We start from the raw sequence: 19,090 nt of genomic DNA, 5'->3' as shown, positions 1-19,090 counted from the left end.
AAAATGGCGGCTGTTTCTGGAATCACATCACGCAACTCAGCAACAAAGCACATTGTTTTGCTTAACAACCCATACAGTCCTTGCTTTACAATGACAACTGGGACTGCCAGAACAGCTGTCACTAAGCAGCACAGTTATGTGGCAACTTACAACTATGTCACTTAATGCAAGAGTTTCCAGGCTCAATTAGCATATTTAATGAGGTTCTACCCTGTTTTTTGGAGTTAATGGGAACTGGATTACAACACAATTCCCCATCCTGCTTTAAAAATACTTGTACAGGGCATAATATCTGAAGTAGTTCAAAGGCTCAAATATAATTGCCAAGAGTGGATACTTAGAAGGGTATTTGTTATTGAGCAGATTGTCCCAATTAAATGATTACCTTTAATCCAGAATGGATGAAACAGAATATAAAAATGCAGGATGGAAGGATTGGTGTAATGAAATATGGTGCTTCTAAACGGTTGCCTTTTTTATCCTGTTATTTATCCTGCTGAAAATGCTAAAATCATAAAAGCAAACCGACTACCAAGTTTATTTGTAATATAAAGAACTGAACTACTGAAAAAGAGTTAATCAAAAAGAGAAATGGATAAACAGAAGGTTATATGGTACCTGGGCACTCAACGTCTCCAAAGGACTTTCCACTCGTGGAAACGCCATCAAGGGCACGCCTCGCTGTTCATCTAGTTTTGATTTTGAAGGTGTCCCATGTGCTCCCTTGAAATTATGAACTACGCAGATGCCCTTGGGATCAGAAAGAGAAAAGAAGATTCCTGGAGCGATTATAATTACTAAAACCCAGAAGATATTCGCATGCATTTTGTGGCATGGACTTAAGTTTCTATCACTGAATGACATTCTTTTAAAAGGTAACAGTAAAGGTTCCCCTCACACATATGTGCTAGTCGTTCCCGACTCTAGGGGGCAGTGCTCCTCTCCGTTTCAAAGCCGAAGAGCCAACGCCATCTGAAGTCGTCTCCAGCATGATTAAGCTCTAAAGGCACACAGAATGCTGTTACCTTCCCACCAAAGGTGGTCCCTATTTTTCTACTTGCATTTTTTACATGCTTTCGAACTGCTAGGTTGGCAGAAGCTGGGAAAAGTAACGGGAGCTCACCCTGTTACACAGCACTAGGGATTCGAACCGCTGAACTGCCGACCTTTCAATCAACAAGCTCAGTGTCTTAGCCACTGAGCCATCGCATCCCTTCTTTTAGAGTGAGCCACCATGACTCACCATGACTCACTGAGCCACTGCGACATTCTTCATAATTCATTCATAAACTACCAATTTTATCTTGTTCATACTTTGCAACCAATTAAAAGCTTTTGTATATTCTAAAAGCATTCCATGTGTACTATATAATGTTGGCTCCTGCTGAGCAACATCTAGCAAAGGTGTTTACTGACTCTCAGGATCATTAACACTCTTTTTTCTAAAGCCACTGCTAAAACGTTTCAAAGCAGATTTATATTACAGCAATCCATGATCGTATCACATAATTCCCAGTCAGTGCTTTAGATAACAGTGCACAAACTTATGACTGAGATGAAAATAGAAGTAGCTATTTCATGGGACAGATGCTGTGTGGTGAGAAGTAAACCAGAGATGTTGGGAAGCAGAGTTTGCCACAAGTATAGCTGAGGCCGAAAACCACTGACCGACCACAGTTGTTGTAAAAGTCTGATCAATTTCTGTACAAAAAATGGAAGCAGGAAGTAGCATGTCCTTTGCTCTCTGGATGCAAATTGATCCTGAAAAAGACTTTTCTGTTTCCTTCAGCCTTGTATGAACAAGCTGGCCCAGTTTGGATACTGGCAGGGGAATTCTCCATATGAAAAAGATAGTAAAAGTTTATCCACCTACCAGGAAGAGTGCTACTGTGCTTCCCAAGATGAAGCCTGCAATGACATCTGAACAGTGGTTTCGATACTCAGAAACTCGGTTGAGCCCTGTAAGGAAGGCAGCACAAAGCGTCCCCAGACACAACACTGGCTTGGCAAGCCGACTGCTCTTTGTCTTGATTGTGCTAGTGATGTACATCTGAAATATCAACAGATTGACCTTAGTCACATAACCTAGTCCTCAACAATCCAGCACCAATCGCCTCATATGATGGTCATCTGTATACAGGTAGCCCTTGACCTGCAACCGTTCAATTACTGACCATTCGAAGTTACAACGCCACTTAACAAGTGATTTATGCCTGTTTTGCACACTTATAACCATTGCAGCATCTCTCTGGTCACGTGATTAAAATTTAGACATGTAGCAACCTATATTTACGACGAGTGTAGTGTCCCAGGATCATGTGACTCACCTTTTGCGACCTTCAGACAAGCAAACTCAATGGGGAACCCAGATCTGCTTAATAGCCTTGTTATTAACTTAACAACTGGAGTGATTCACTTAGCAACTGTGGCAAGAAAGGTCGTAAAATGTAGGGCAAAATTCACTTAACAACTGTCTCGCTTAGCAGCAGAAATTTTGGGCTCAATTGTGGTCGTAACTCGAGGACTACCTGTATTGGTATGTTACTGCAAAATGCAAGCTTCGAATCTTAGCCCCTATTCAGTTTTCTTATGATTTTTTTAAAAAGATTAAATCAATATGGCTATGCATGCTTCACAAATGATTCAGAAGAAATTATTTGAATCTTGCAGAGTAAAAACACAACATCCCACTTCTATTTTTTAAAGCTTATCTGGTTTTCCCCCCAGACTTTTGTAAGAAAGAGTCTAATATATATATATTGACCCATTAAGAGTAGCCCCTTAAAGTTAATATGATTCTTAAAGGGTTATGAATAGGGTTAGGGTTTTTTGCTGGGTTGTGTTATTGGAACAAAAGGCACTACATAAGAGCTGCATCTGAATCATGTCTGAAATATTTGCAGCCTCTAAAATAGCTACATTAGATCCAGCAAAGTGAAAAGAGTCTAAAACTCATCAACATAATCACATGGTTGATACTATTCCTGAATTTCTGAGGTTGATATAGCAAATGATTTTAAATCCCGAAACCTGTCTTTTTGTCTGATCAACATTCTAAGTCAAAATGTGGTAGAGAAAGGCATAAACAAGTAACAGTTCATTCTTCCACATAATAGATGAATATTCTTTGCTACTTTATCCCATTTCCGGCTTTCAAAAACTGCCATTATAATTTTTAGTGTAATTAATAAATGGCAGAAAATGAAGAATGTATAGTTTTTGTTGTTGTTTTTAAAAAAAGGCAAACTATCATGAAAGACAATGAAAGTGTAATTATAGGATGCAAGTTTTCTTTGTATTCACAACTATTCCTTCAACAGAACAGCAAAACCATGATAAAAAAAAAATTGGCAGCACTGAGGACAAACTTAACACTAATTTTTGAGACTATAATTACAAGGGTGACATGAGTAGGCAGATACTGTAGCACTAAAATAAAAGTGATGGGCTAAATCAGCAAATACAATAGAAACGTCTCCAGCAATTTCTGCTTTCCAAAACACAGCCTGGCTTCATTAAGACCTCACTTCCCAAAATAGCATCATCCCAATAGCAGATGCTTTCCAAGTATCAAATGAGGCTTAATGAGATGCAAACTAAGGTTAGGCCAAGTTAGATCAATCTCATGGGGATACAAATAAAACTGTAAAAAAATTGGGGGATATAATTAATTGGACTGCTATAATTGTAGTTTGTTGAACAATCACGGTGGCCTAGTTCCCATAAAATGCTAAGCTCTAAACCATGATTTCAAAGTGCCAATGGCTGAGCTCACAGAAATACAACTGAGGCTTAGTGGACAATCAATTAAATATGAGTCAACAGTGTGTGGCAGCACCCAAAAATGCCAATGTAATCCTGGGCTGCATTAACAGAGGGATAGAATCAAGATCACATGAAGTTCTAGTACTGTTGTGGCCCACCAGCGGCCTGCGCGGATCGTGGCTGATCCCGATGAAGAGGAGGCTGGTGTGATGTCGCGCCAGCAGCCTGCACAGCCAGTGCTCGCGTCGGACAGCGAGGAGGCTGAAGAGGATGTGGTGCCAGAGGCAGAGACTCAGCCAGGGCCTTCAGAACCTCCAGAAGCTCCTTCCAGTGGAGAGAGCGAAGTGGAGGAGCCTCTCCTCAATGCTCGGGCACACAGGGCTGCCAAAAGGCAGGAGTGGCTACTCAGGAGGAGGAGGTCTACTCGAGAGTAGGGCTTGAGGATAATTGGCCACTCCCTTAGCCTATTTAAATCACATGCAAATAGTGAGTTCTTGCTGGAAACAACTCGTATTTATAATCAGAGTATTTTGGTTTATCATATCTTGCTTTCTGGGCTGGTTGCCAACCTTTGTCGGTCTTGTTTATTCTTGCTACTTAATAAATTTGATAAGGACCGTTGGTGTGTGTCAGTATCCTCGGAAATCCAGAGCTGGGGCAGAACAAGTACTGCTTTACAAAGCCTTAATAAGACCACACTTGGAATTTCTGGTCACTCCAATATAAAAAGGATGTTGAGACTCTGGATTAGGGGGCTGCAGGCTAAAACATATGAAGAATGGTTTTGAAATTGGGTATGTCCAGTCTAATGAAAAGGACTAGGGGAGACATGATATCAGTGTTCCAATATTTGAGGGGCTCCTACAAAGATGAGGGAGGTCAAACTATTTTCCAGAACACCAAAAGGTAAGATGAGAAACAATGGATGGAGCCTAACCAAGGAGAGAAGCAACCTAGAACTAAAGAGAAATTTCCTAACAGTTAGAACTATTTACCAGTGGAACGGCTTTCCTTCAGAACTTGTAGGTGCTCCATCACTGCAGGCATTTAAGAAGACACTGGACAATCATTTATCTGAAATAGTATAGGGGCTCCTGCTCGAGCAGGAGGTTCGACTAGAAAACCTCCAATGTCTCTTCCAACTCTATTATTCTATGTTTACCAGTGTAGAATAAAGAGCTTCTTCAAAATAAGAAATATAATGAAAATCATTACTTTGCTTTGCTTATTGCAGCCAATCCATAAACACCCAAGGTACATATAAACTAGGTATATATTTTAAAATAAAATTCATCCTGATTTCAGAAAATGAACTAGTTTGTGGTGCATCCATTTAGCAGTTTATAAATACACACTTTCACCATCTGCTAGGTGACAGATAATTCTGTGAGCAAAGTGATTTTATTGGGCGTGTACATTGCTCTGGAGGGGATAGTAACAGTAATTACTTCTCAAATGCCCCCCCCTCCGTTAATTATACATCTCCACATTTCAAGGCTGAGTAAGCACAGCAGTCAGTCTCTCTCTTTCTCTCACACTCACAAACACTCGCAATACACACACAAACACCGAATCACAAAGTAGAATCACGGATGGCAGTAGCGCTGAGTAAAAGATAGCTCACAGCTTTGGTGAGCTATATATCAATATTTTCTTTACTGCGAACGGTTTGAAATGTTTATAAAAAACCATGGGCCTTTCCAAGCAATCTCTTTTCATCACCTGCACAATGAGATTGAAAAAGATTAGAAAGGGATATTCGTAATTTATATTAGGTTTTTCTCACTCCCCTCTCCTGTTCCTTAACGTTCTTGCCTTTCCTCTGAGAAGCAAATTAAACGACTCCACGGGGGAGTCAGAATGTAAAATGAGATAAGGACGTTTTACTCTCCTACTCTGCTGGAGCAGTTTTATGTTCCCCAATTGATGAAAATCATCAGTTTGCACACACATCATTGCTGTTCCTGCCATGCTAACTGCTCTTTCCTCATCATGTAAATTATTATTATTTTTTTCTTGGGAAGATGATGATTAAATACCAAGCTAACTGCAACAATCCAGATGACTGCTAGATAGCAGAAAAGAAATACAAAACACCATTAACTTTTTACAGGTAGTCTCAACTTATAACCACAATTGAAACCAGAATTTCTGTTACTAACCAAGGCAGTTGTTAACTAAAGCCATGCCCGATTTTAATTTTTGTCACAGTGGTTAAGCAAATCGTGGCAGTTGTTAAATGAATCACACGTGATCGTTAAGTCAATCTGGCTTCCTCCATTGTCACGCTATTCTCCAAAGCACCTGAGGGTAGGACAAGAAGCCATGGATGGAAACTGATCAAGGAGGGAAGCAACCCAGAACTAAGAAGAAGCTTCCTGATAGTTAGAAGAATTAATCAGTGGAACAACTTGCTTCCAGAAGTTGTAAATGCTCCAACATTGGAGATTTTAAAGAAGAGATTGGAAAACCATTTGTCTGAAGTGGTATAGGGTTTCCTGCCTAAACAGTGGGTTGGACTAAAAGACCTCCAAGGTTCCTTCCAACTCTGTTATTCTATTCTATTGACTTCATTGGGTGGAAGCTGGCTGGGAAAGTCACAAATGGCAATCACATGACCAGTGTCTGCTGCAGCCATCATAAACACAACCCATTTGCCACGTACCCGAATTTTGATCATGTGATCGTGGGGATGCTGCAGCAGTTATAAATTTGAGGACTGGATTGTAAATCACTTTTTTCATTGTCACTGTAATATTGTAACAGTCAATAAATGGATGGTTGTAAATCAAGGACTACTACCTCGATTTACTGCCACCCAGCAGTTATTGAAATTTTTGCAACATAGATCGAAAAGGAGGTAGCTAAGAAAAAGTGCTCCTCCTTGGGAAGTCAATATATGAAGGTGAAGGAAGGGCAGTGAAGTTTGCAAACTTGGAAATGCTCAGCGAAGAATCAAATTGAACGGCAGAAACACAGAAATGAATTCTGAACAATTGAGCAGCAAGATGAATTTAACTATTAGGTCAGGAACTAGTACCTCATGAGAAGAACCTCATGAGTACACAGGGCACAAAAGTGTGAATTAACAGCTTATAAACTATGGTTCAATTTGTCATGAAATTGTTGTTTGTGTTATTACAAGCAATGCCCAGGGAAACTAAGCAACACAGTTCAAATAATTGTTAAACAGCCAAATAAATTTATAGCACTACAAGACCCAAGCTGAAGTAACGACCAATAGTTTGGACATATTTGTTTTCCCAAAGAATCAAATTTGTATAGCATGGATTTATCGAAAGCTTTTTGCAATGACAGCCAGATGCAATATTCGAAGGCAATATGCTGCTGAATCTTAGATGTTTCCACAACAAAGCAAAGAATATGGGAATCAAACAGAGGAAACATGTTACCCTAATATGGGGCGGGGGGTGGGGTGGGGGCAAATTTGATGCAAGAGGCCTCACTGTCATTTGATGGGACATGATTGGAACATACCCCTGGAAGATTACAGCTTATACATAAGGAACAGACTCAACAGGAAGGAAGGGAGCATTGCATTTCTATGTAAAGAAAGCAGATGCCTGTGCAGAAATTCATAAATAAGAGCACAGAAATCCTGCTGAGAGCAATTGAGTAAGAATAAAAGAAGAGAGAAACAAAAGAGATACCATTGTGGGATTTGTGTAGACAGGCAGAAGATATACGGTAGATAAGGTCTTCTCAAGAAAGCAAAATTTTCAAAGAAACACATGATAGTAACAATGGGAGATTTTGTCCATCCTGACATTTGGTGCAAATTTAACTCTGTATTTTTGTCAGAAGATGGCTGAAATAACAAAGAGTTACCCTATTTTTCAGACTATAAGATGCACCGGAGTATAAGACACACCGGAGTATAAGACACACCGAGATTTCGAAGAGGTAAACAAGAAAAAAAAGTTTTTGCCCTCCCCTGCCCCAAGGAGCACTCTGCAGGCCTCCCAAACCCTCTGAGCATCCCGTTTTTGTGAAAAACGGGATGCGCAGAGCAGTGGTGGGTTCCAACCGGTGTTACCACCGCTTCTCTTCACGCATGTGCTTTGCGCGCGATTCACAAAAAAATGCCCAATTTTGGTCTCCCAACACCCCCCCATCACGTTTTTGCCCTCCCCAGCCCTCAGGAGCACTCTGCAGGCCTCCCAAAACTTCTGTGTGCCACTTTTTGTGAAAAACGGGCCCGTTTTTGGCCTCCCAAACCCTCCACGCGTTGCGTTTTTGCCCTCCCCAGCCCACAGGAGCATTTTGCAGGCCTCCCGAACCCTCTGCACCAGTGGTGGGTTGCTCCCGGTTCGGTCCGGTTCTTGCAGAAGCGCACGCGCGGGTGAAACAAGGGCGCACACATGCTCCTGTTGCAAACCGGTAGCAGAGATAAGTAGAACCCAGCCTGCTCTGTGCATCCCGTTTTTGCGGGCTGTTGGTTTTATCTGTTAACTATGCATTTTTATATATATAGTAGATTGACAACAGGTCAAATGGGTTGGGTAAGCAGAGTTGTAGAAGTACATAAACTGTGTGTCTGTTTTGAAAGGGGAGGAAATTATTATTCTTGAAATATATTTATCAGTATTCAACTAGGGTGGACAGTTTATACATATGCTTTTTTATTTTTTATTTTTTGGGGCGGTCGTCTAGTTTTGCTTTGTTTTTGTATTTTCTTTTTTATCCTTTTTTGGAGTTTGTATTTTAATGTTTTGAATAAAAAAATAACAATTTATTGAAAAACAGGGAAGAAGTATGCTATTTTAGACTTAATTCTTATTAACAGGGAGGGATTATTTGAAGAAGTAAAAGTGATTGAAACTTTGAGAGAAAGTGACTCATTATCCTTCTATTTGTGATTTTAAGGGGAAGAGGAATAGAAAAGCTTTAGACATGTACAATGAAGTTTAGAATAGAGGACTCTGATGAATTCAGGCAGAAAGTAAGTTAGATCAAATGGCGTGGAATCCTGAAGAGGGCAATAATGCCTCAGCAGACCCAGGCTGAATGTTCCCTCTGTCTTACCCCTTATCTCCTTCTGCTGCATAATTTGAATACCCATCCGTAACCCTTTCATTATTTTTGGAAAATCTTCCTTTCATAAGCCACTTTTTTCAGTGCTGTTGTAACTTAGAACCATCACTAAACAAATTGTTGTATGTCGAGAACTACCTGTATGATTGTGATATGGTAGAGCCCGACAAGATTGGCATGGCAGATCTCTGTGATTCTGCATTTAGGCCTTAAGAGAAATGAGAGGGCATTAAAGAGTTAGAAATGATACATGAAGCACAGAACAAGCAAAATTAGAACCTCTTTATGTACTTACTGTAGCGTATAAGGCTGAATATATGCTTAAAGCAGCATGTTTGGATGGAAAAGACCTCCTCGCCTTCTCAATCACGTCTTGGTTGCCAGTGCAGATATTCCCATTGTTAACAAACTGGTGATGAGCTCGGCAGTCACTCCCAGTGTAGTTGGGTTTACACACAGTCAAGAAATAGGGTGCCAGGTTTCCCGTCACTACCTGGCCAGCATTTACAAATATGTTGGTAGCAAAAAGACCAAATGCAAATACTCCTGGGAGAAGAAAAAGGTAAAACAACAAGAAAAGTAGAATTATTATTCAGAACTGAAACACCATAGACGTGGAAGAAAAATAACAGCTTCTTTCCCCCTCCTGGGGGGAAAAAAGGGGGGGAAGGAGAGTAAAATTTGCAATAGAACTACGGCAGGAAGAAAAAAAACCCTGAAGGTCAAGTCCAAACTACGTATGTGATGAATATCTGCAATCAAATCTCTTGAGATTTAAAAATAAGGATAAATGTAATTAAACCAAATGTGGAGGCTGCAAATTTTGGGGGAAAAAAAACCCTATATATATATGGAGACATTCAAACGTATTTGAGCCCTTCAAAGTGGCCTAATGTTATTTTATGTTAGTGTTGGCCACGGTCAAAGTATGGCTTTTGTTCAAATTAAGTGCACCAACTGCCTAGCACATATAAAGAATGAGAACCCAGCTTTTATTAATGTTCCGAAACATAATATGGATATGTATGTAGAGGAAAATGAAGAGAGAGATGGAGCGAGTCTTCTTCACGTAGTCAATTCAGAATTGTACTAATGAGGGCAGGGAAATGGTTAGGATCTAATGAAAATTCAGAACATTAGGATAGTTGAATATGCTATGATTAAATGAAGCATGGATAAGCCTTTTGGGATGGAAAGTTTATATAATCTCCATTTCTTTACTGGAAAATTGGAAAACACTTTCATTATAGAGCCGAGATGACGCAGTGGTTAGAGTGCAATACTGCAGGCTACTTCAGCTGACTGCTAGCTGCAGTTTGGCAGTTCAAATCTCACCGGCTCAAGGTTGACTCAGCCTTCCATCCTTTCCGAGGTGGGTAAAATGAGGACCCAGATTATTGGGGGCAATTATCCATCTGATAAACTCGCAAGATTCGTTTTTCTCGCCATGTACATGTATACATCTGAACTAGACTGTGTTATTTCTCTGTGTCATATAATATATGTGGGTATATGCATAATTTTGTATTTATTTATTTATTTTGTCATGGTTATGTAGTGTATATTAGATTATATAGTGTATATTAGAAGTGGAGACCCTTTGAGAGCTGTATGCAACGAAATTTCATTTTAATGTAAGCCGATTACTGTACATTCAAAGTGACAATAAAGTTATTCTAAATAAGATAAGGTAAGGTAAGGTAAGAACAGGACTCCCTTATATTGTGTTCAAACCTCTGCTGACTTAATGGACATGACTGTCCAGTTTTATTGACAGCAGTATGGAAACAGAATATCATGCCTTTTGTTTAGCAGGTTTTTCAAATTCCCACTTTATTCTACCACCTACAACCTAGTCTCGTGATGGCGAACCTATGGCATCAGAGAGTGTCCTCTCTATGGGCATGCAAGCCGTCGCCCCAGTTCAGCTCCGCTGTGCATGTATGTGCACCTCCCGCTGGCTAGCTGGTTGTCAGGTCTCTACTGTGCATGCGCAGGGGGTGGGGTGCATGTGGGGGGAGGGTGCATGCATCTGCGGGGGGCCACATGTGCATTGCATTTTGGGGGTTCAGGTGCATGTGCAAGCATTTGCGCATGCACGTGCACACTTTGGGCACTCGGTCTGGAAAAGGTTAGCCATCACTGACCTAGTCTATTTCCTGATAATTTTTCATTCATGTTCCGTGCTTAGTTTCCAAACCCCGATAAGCGGACCAGGTGCTGCCACTTGCTGTATCCATACTTACATTTCCATCTATGATCCTCCAAGGGCTGACTATGGCCACCTTTGTTTAATTTTCCATATCAGCTAAGTGCTGCCATTCTATGGGGCTTCTCCAGCATAAATGTACAGGTACTGAGAATCCACAGCTTCAACTATATGTTTAGCAATAGTTTGAGGTTACAACAGTGATGAAAAAGTAACTTTGCAACCAATGCTCACATTCACAGAGTCTCATGTTTGCCATTATACTTCAAGGTAGGCTGGCTGGGAACGCTGATTGTAGATGGACCAGTCCTCTTTCTTCCCAGAGAGTGGAAGCTGAATCTAAAACTCTCTTTCTCGCACCCCTCCCCCCAGCAAATTGGCAGGCAGTTCCTCAGGTAAACTGAGGAGGAGGAAGAATGATTTCTGACAGCTTCTCGGAAGCCAGCAGGAAGTCAGAAATCACTCCCACTCCCACTGCTGCATCCAATCAGCTGGTGGCAAGACCTGCAAGTGAGCAGTGATTTGCTGCTTTGGAACCAAGGCTGAAATCTGAAATCTCTTCAACAGCAGTTGGCAAGGGAAGAATAGCACTTAGCAATAGCACTTAGACTTATATACCGCTTCACAGTGCTTTACAGCCCTCTCTAAGCGGTTTACGGAGTCAGCATATTGCCCTCAACAATCTGGGTCCTCATTTTACCCACCTCAGAAGGATGCAAGGCTGAGTCAACCTTGAGCCTGATGAGATTTGAACTGCCAAATTGCAGGCAGCCACCAGGCAGCAGAAATAGCCTGCAGTACTGCACTCCAACCACTGCACCACCGTGGCTCAAGAATAAAGGATGACTCGGATGCCTGCTGGTGAGATAGGCTGGATAGGGGATGCTGGCAGTCAACAGGGGTGTCTTCTTTTTCCCTGGAAGGAGGGGCTCTTGGGGATATACCAGGATGGGGAGCAGGGAGGGGTGCAGTTTTCCTCATGGTCTGTGACTCCCTTTGCCCCCCCCCCCCCCGGCAGCAAAATAATAGACAGTTCCTCAGGTCAGCCAAGGAGGAGGAGGAGTGATTTCTGATACTTCTTCCCAGCTTCCCATAAGCATTGTCAAGGGGGAAGTCAGAAGCTCCCATTCCGACTGTTTGTTGTTGGGTTTTTTTTGCCAATCTGTGGTCATTCTGCTTCTGTTTAGGTAAAGAAATATCTCTGAAAAGAGGACACATGATGGCCACAAGTAGTTTATTTCCTAACTACGGTAGAGGTCATTCTAGCTACTACTGATAAGACCTGGCATTCAACAATATCTGGAGGCCTAGAGGTTTTCCAGCCCAGTGTTGATTTATTTATTATTCTAATAGTACAGGAATACGTCCATGGTATCAAGCTGGGTTCCTGGAGATTACCTTGATATGACCATGTAGTTTTCTTTGGCAACAAAATGAGAGTGGTTTCTTTTGATTTTTTTTCTCATAGCCCTTGTGATTTCCCATCCAACTTCTAAGCAGGTGTGACTATGCTTAACAATTCATGATCACTGACCTGAGCCTCTTCCGATTTTGTTTTGTATTCTCATATTAAGAGTAATAATGAATACTTCTCATATGATAAATAATCAATCTTCTTTAATTACATCAGATGCTTTATTTTTAAATCTCCATTATCAGGGGATTCTGCCTCTAAAACTGATCCACTTAAAGGAAGTGTTTTCCATCTAAGTAGCTACATATTTCAGAAGCTTATATAAAGATGAAAGCCATCTAAACGGAAGCAACTTTCACATTTAGCCCAGCATATCTAATCCTCTAACTACAAGAAATTAAAGAAGGCAGACAGAAAGAGAAAATACTTGGGATGTAGACTAATTGAAAGCAGAAGCTGCTTAAAAGCATATCGGCCAATAATAAACATTTAGTCATACATGCACAGCAGAAGTGCTTTTAGCAGAAGTCCTGCAGGTGAGATTGTTTGATTAGTTTAGACTTCAACATCAGAAAGCACTTCCTAAATTTTCTAATGGACTCTTTACCTCTTATCAATGCAATAGAGATTGCTTAAAATACATATTTTTAAACCATTAAAATGTGGGTGTTTTTTTAATTTCTCGCAAGTGATGTCTTTCGTTTTGATTACTTTATTCAAGAAAGAAGCAAGCTACCCTGTGAGACAGGAAATCTTAAGTTTTATTTTCATTTAAAATGGATACATGCAAGGAAGCCACTAATAAGACATTAATTCTACAACTCAGTTTCCTCTGGCAAGATGGGGATAACACTACTAGGCTGCTAATATGATTTAGATAATGCATATGAAGCACAGAGTGCGTGAAATGTGCTAACCCGATTCCTTGGACATAGTTCAGCCAGAAAATAAAGTATGTAATTATTTTGTTTTGCTCATGAGAACACAGGGAATAATCATAATGGATTGACAGGAGTCAAGAGTCCTATTGAAATAGCAAAAACTTCATTGCTGCCTAGATCCAAATTTCTCCCAATTTTTTCACAGAATTAGGACTTCAATCCGAATATCTTCACTGGAAGAACATGGAAGCTGGACCTTCCTAGCTCCTCCTCCTCTCTCAGAAACTTGCCCCTGTTCCCTACCAAGAGCAGTGCATGCAGCTGTGTTAACTGCTCTTATACAGGTAGTCCTCACCTTATAACAGTTCATTTAGTGACTGTTCAAAATTATGTCATTGAAAAAAAGTGACTTACGATAATTTTTCACACTTATAACTGTTGCAGTGACCCTGCGGTCATGTGATCAAAATTCATACACTTGGCAATTGATTCCTATTTATGATGTTGCTGTGTCCCAAGATCATCTTTTATGACCTTCTGAGAAGCCAAGCCAATGTAGAAACCAGATTCACTTAACAACCATGTTGCTAACTTAGCAACTACTGTGATTCACTTAACTGTGGCAAGACAAGTTGTAAAATGGGGCAATATTCACTTAACAAATTAGTAATAGAAATTTTGAGCTCAATTGTGATCATAAGTCAAGACTACCTGTATTTCATCTCTTCATGCAACTTCTGAAAGAAAACCACTATTTTTGTAATCTGTTTTTAGACGCTGCCTCTAGCTGGGAATTCTACTTCAAAAGCCACTGAAAATCACAACTGCTATGGGAAACTAATGGAAAATAAAAATGATGGTTGTCAGCCAAAAGTCATCAGAATGGCAGGTTGGTAGTTGGCCTCCCGTAATGAAATTGATTTCTTAGTTCTGAATGGAAAAAGAAGAAAATAGTTTTGCCTTTCTTTTGTCACAGGCCCTTTGAGAGAATCTGTCTCTGGCTATCAATCAAACTGTACAAGGCCTTCTATATCACTAAGCTTTATGAAATATGATTTGTTAGGTGTGAAATATTGTGCCAGAAAAATACCAAAAAAAGGGAAAAAAAATCTAAAGAAAAAGACTTTCAAAAACTTGGAGCTAGTAAATTCTCTCTCTCCCTCCCTCCCCCACCCCCCTCTCTCTCTCACACACACTTGTGTTTGTGCATAAAAATATATGAAATAGTTCGGCTTATTTTATTGTGCAAATGTGTTAATTATGCTTACCTATAAATCGGATGATTCTCCGAAGTAGTGGATTCAGGTAACAGCATTCTCCTGTCAAAATGGTTTTCTCTTGGATAATTAAGCTTTCTCTGGTGGACTTGATGAAATACATAGATATCTCTCCAATAAAAATCTGTAAAAGGAAAGGGGAATGCTGAGAATCACAAAGACAAATGCATTGGTCACTGCTGAACTCCCCTTGATAACCGGAAACCATTCTCTGGAAAGGTATGTTAATCCATCCCACCCCTCCATTTCTTAACCTGATCTAACTCTATGGAAGCAGAGACAAGAACACTGATAGCAGACAACTGGTGGGAGTAGTAGAAAAGTCAGATAAATTGAGTTTTCACCTATTCTGGATGACCACCTCTGCATAAAGAGATTAATTAACCACTTACTACAGTTCACTAGCTTAGATCTGAAGCAACAGACTGAGTCTTTAATTCTCCAAAGGTTATATTCTATATATTACTAAAATTATGAATCCTGTAACTTTTAATTGGGCGGAATAGTGCATCATAGACAAAACATTTGGAACCAAGTTATCTTAAATGGGTTAACACAGGGGTCCCCAACCCCCGGTCTGTGGATCAGCACTGGGCCACAGCATGCCAAAAACCGGGCTGCACAAACAAGCGAAGCCCCATCCACATGCCCTCTCTGGTCCACAGGAAAACCTCTCTCCACAGAACAGGTCCCTGTTCCCAAAAGGTTGGGAGACACCTAACATACAGAATACATCAAAAATTTGGGACCCACGACTCCCTTGGAATTGAAATTTGGCAAAGTTTCTAAAACACTTTATGACATAAACATTATCATAAAGCAGTTTATGACATGATACAAAATATCATAAAGCATTTCCTGTGCTGGTGTTTGACTGTGGTATGCAGTACATCTTTGAATGTATCCCAATTTTTCAGTGAAGGAAGTGCTATGCCATTATAAGGAAATATCTCTGAAACGATGACCCAATAAGGGCACAAGTTATCTATTTAAATATCTAAAAGGTTAAATTTAAAAATAAGCCAAAAAAAATTGCAACCAAAGCAAATGACACTTTTTGAATCCTCCACTTGCTAATGTGAGGGGAGGCATATGCCTGATGATTTTCTACTTATATCAACTAAATTTATTTTATATTTTGCTAATCACCCTTAGTTGGGAGTAACAAAATTTTATTCTTTACAAGATGTATTTATTTTTTTGTTATTAGTACAATCAGTATAGGAACAGAACCTAGTAACAAATTAATAGGGGAAACTATTATATTTTTCTGTTTTTTAAAAAAATAATCCAATTTTTAATTTGTGTGCTGCTGAATCTCAGTTGGATGCAGGAAGACCTACGGAATAGGAAAGGTAGAAAAGGGAATATGGAACAGCTATACTAAAAGCAAAAATGGCAATAAATAAGCCTTGTAGATTATAAAGGCTATCAAATCCATTATGCAATAAACATACAATGTGGGCAAGGAATTAATCCTTCTGGTGCTCTTCTTTTTGGAAAGAGTTGTATTTCTGTTTTTATTGCTACTTCTCCCTCTTAGCTATGGTACATTTCTGTCAATAGGGCTTCTTGTATCTCTGACTCTATTTATTTTCCCAGGTTTTTTTTTTAAAGAAAAGCTCTGCTTCCTTCTCCCTTATTATTTCCCATTCTCTTCAACTTCTTTACTATTATTCATCTGAGTGCGGGTGGATGCAGGCACAGAACAAGACTTGATATTTTATAAAGATCTCTGATTTTTTTCTGCCAGGAAGGAAATTAACCACAGTTAGAGTACCTTTGAGGCAGACACAGAAACAGAATTTTCCCATTTGTGCTACCTGCAACTGGAGGCTTGAAAAAGACATCACCCAACCAATTTTTTATGTGATTTCCAGACATGTAATGATGCTGCTGGGTAGTTTGTTGCTAAAGTTTCCAAAAGATAGACTAGAATACTTTATTTAGCCAAGTGTGAATAGACACAAAAGGAATTTGTCTCTGATGCAGAAGCTCTCAGTGTCCATGCAAAGCAACATAGTAATGATAGTCACAATAATTATACTACTACTAATAATGATAATCATAATAGAAAGAGTTGTACAACAGGAAGTCTCAAAGAAACCCCATTTCCAAATAAATGTCTATAGGAATGTTTATATTTAGCTAGTCTTGTCTTCTGTGCTGTCTCTTCTCTTCTAGCCACCTCTCTTCCTTCCAATCAGGTGCACCATCAATTCCTAACTGTTGCTTTCCTCAGGCTCTATTGGTTACTATTTATTTAGATTATATCTAGCCTTTCATTCATGAGATTCGTGTGGTGTACACATCTCTCTCTCCTACAATTTTTGCCCATGACAGACCTGCTGGGCTGAGAAAGAGCTAGCAAAATCACCCAGTGAGCTTCCATGCCTAAGGGCAGACTGGTCCCACTTTCTAGTCCAACATTTTAACCACAACACCAAATTTAGCTTTCCTAATTGTATACAAATTTTTAGTTGGCAAGTAGGACATATCCCTCACATGATGCTTTCTTCACCTCTTGAATCTCTGCAATTGAATCAGTTTGGGCACTTATTTTCAAGAAACACAACTACTGCTGGTGTTGCTAGAGATATAATAATCTACCAGTTTGACTGAAGCAGTGACATTAAGAATTTCGTTAGTAAGAAAGATTATTCAGGAGACTAGTGTAATGTAGCCATTATGGTATAGTACTGCATCAGGAAGACCCAAATACCAATTCATCCCCAGCCACAGAAAAGCACTAGATAACTTTGGGCCAGTCACTAGCATTGGCCTATCTCCCAGGCAGAAAAGTAACACAGGTAATACAGTAATACAGGTAGTCCTCAATTTATGACCAGAATTGAGCCCAGAATTTACATTGCTAAGTGAGAAATTTGTTGAGAGTTTTGCCCCATTTTATGACTTTTCTTGCCACAGCTGTTAAGTAAATCACTGCAGTTGTTAAATTAGTAGCACAGTTGTTAAGTAAATCTGAATTTCCCATTCACATTGTCAGAATATCACAAAAGATGATCAGATGACCCTGGGACACTGCAATCATCGTAAATATGAACCAGTTGTCAAACATCCAAATGTAAATCACATGACCTTGGGGATGCTGCAACGGTCATAAGTGTGAAAAATGGTCATAAGTTACTTTTTACAGTGCAGTTGTAACTTTGAATCATCACTAAATGAACTGTTGTTAAGTTGAGGACCACCTGTAGGTGTGCATAACCTACTTTGACTGTGCCTGCCATATATAACAATAAGTTCATGCTATCCAATTGTCCTGGAGTACAAAGCAAAAGAAAAGCACACTTTGGATTTCACCATCAAGCATATGAACATCAATTCCTGTTCTATCATTAACATGGCTTCAACCACCGGACAGAAAATTAGCAGGTAAAGGAAGCACGTTTTTACCGAATCAAAGAACTTCAAATATAAATCCCAGATGAAGGGGTGAATGAATTTACATGCAAGACATTAATTACTCCTGTATGTGGTGATCTAAGCTCCTTTGAAGAAATGTGGACTGCAAATCAGAAATCCTTGAAATGGGAATTTGGGTCATTCTGTACCTGCTGTACATTGATTGCATATTACATGGAAAATCCTTCATATACACTTTGGGTGCATGAAATATAGTGTGTCACAGAAGGATTTGGCGAATTAATTCCATGCACTGCATTTATGCACAAAAGTGATAAGACTGTTAACACTTAACACTGTTATTTCCCCAAGCACTGGGGCTGTGTGTTTAAGTATCAGTGTTAAAGGATCCTGCATATATCCCAATGCATTTACATAGGATGGGGAAAGTTAATTAGCTAAGGTTCTACTGCACAGGTGTCAAATCCGCAGCGTCATGTTGCCATCACGTGACGTATCGCAACATTTTTCCCCTTCAGGGAGCTGGGGTGGGCGTGGCCTGAGTGTGACACATCTGGCCCATGGGCTGCCAATTTGACAGTAGAACATATGGAAGAATCTCAGAGAGGGACAATAATAAGCATTTAATCTTTTTTTATAGCTGTCAGGGGCTGCCTGCCATGAAATGGCATAAAGGGCATATGAATGGTCATCTTTATTGAACAATCCTTGGGTGAATGTGGATAGCAAGAAAACACTCCTCAAATACCTTTCCAGATTATTTCCTTTAAAAAGACCTCTCTTTCTAGAAGCCTGTACACTTGTGACTACAAATGCACCTTTAAAAGCTCACAATACTTTTTCCCTACTAGCTTTCAATCTCTTTTGCAATACCTTCAGCAGATATCTCCTACTTTGGAACATTTTAGCAAGTGTGGTCTGAATATTTAACCTGCACATTAGTTCCGAGTTTTTGAAATTTTTATTTTATTTCTTTGAAAACAGGAGATGACATTAAAAAACCTTTTCCAGAAATGTGGATGGAAGAAAGTATGTCTGTAGCACTCTTCCTATCAACTAACCATATTGTACACAGTTGTGCACATCCTGTAAGGATGCTGGA

General features: G+C 39.7%; 1 protein-coding gene across 5 annotated transcripts in view; it reads right to left on the bottom strand.

The window, feature by feature from the left end:
* The window catches only part of PLPPR1 (phospholipid phosphatase related 1), a 130,672-nt gene that overhangs the window by 3,338 nt on the left and 108,244 nt on the right, over positions 1-19,090 (bottom strand). For all 5 annotated transcript variants that reach the window (XM_034410615.3, XM_034410617.2, XM_034410616.2 and 2 more), the window contains 4 exons: positions 14,593-14,725; positions 9,116-9,366; positions 1,874-2,050; positions 619-750 (listed from right to left, as the gene is read on the bottom strand). In XM_034410615.3, coding sequence (XP_034266506.1) covers positions 619-750; positions 1,874-2,050; positions 9,116-9,366; positions 14,593-14,725 — 693 coding nt within the window. The remainder of the gene's footprint in view (positions 1-618; positions 751-1,873; positions 2,051-9,115; positions 9,367-14,592; positions 14,726-19,090) is intronic.

This window comes from Pantherophis guttatus, chromosome 2 (assembly GCF_059756535.1).
Source record: "Pantherophis guttatus breed Tessera chromosome 2, ASM5975653v1, whole genome shotgun sequence".
Taxonomy (NCBI): Eukaryota; Metazoa; Chordata; class Lepidosauria; order Squamata; family Colubridae; genus Pantherophis; species Pantherophis guttatus.
The sequence above is the reverse complement of the archived record's forward strand: the minus strand, read 5'-3'. Positions and strand labels throughout refer to the sequence as shown.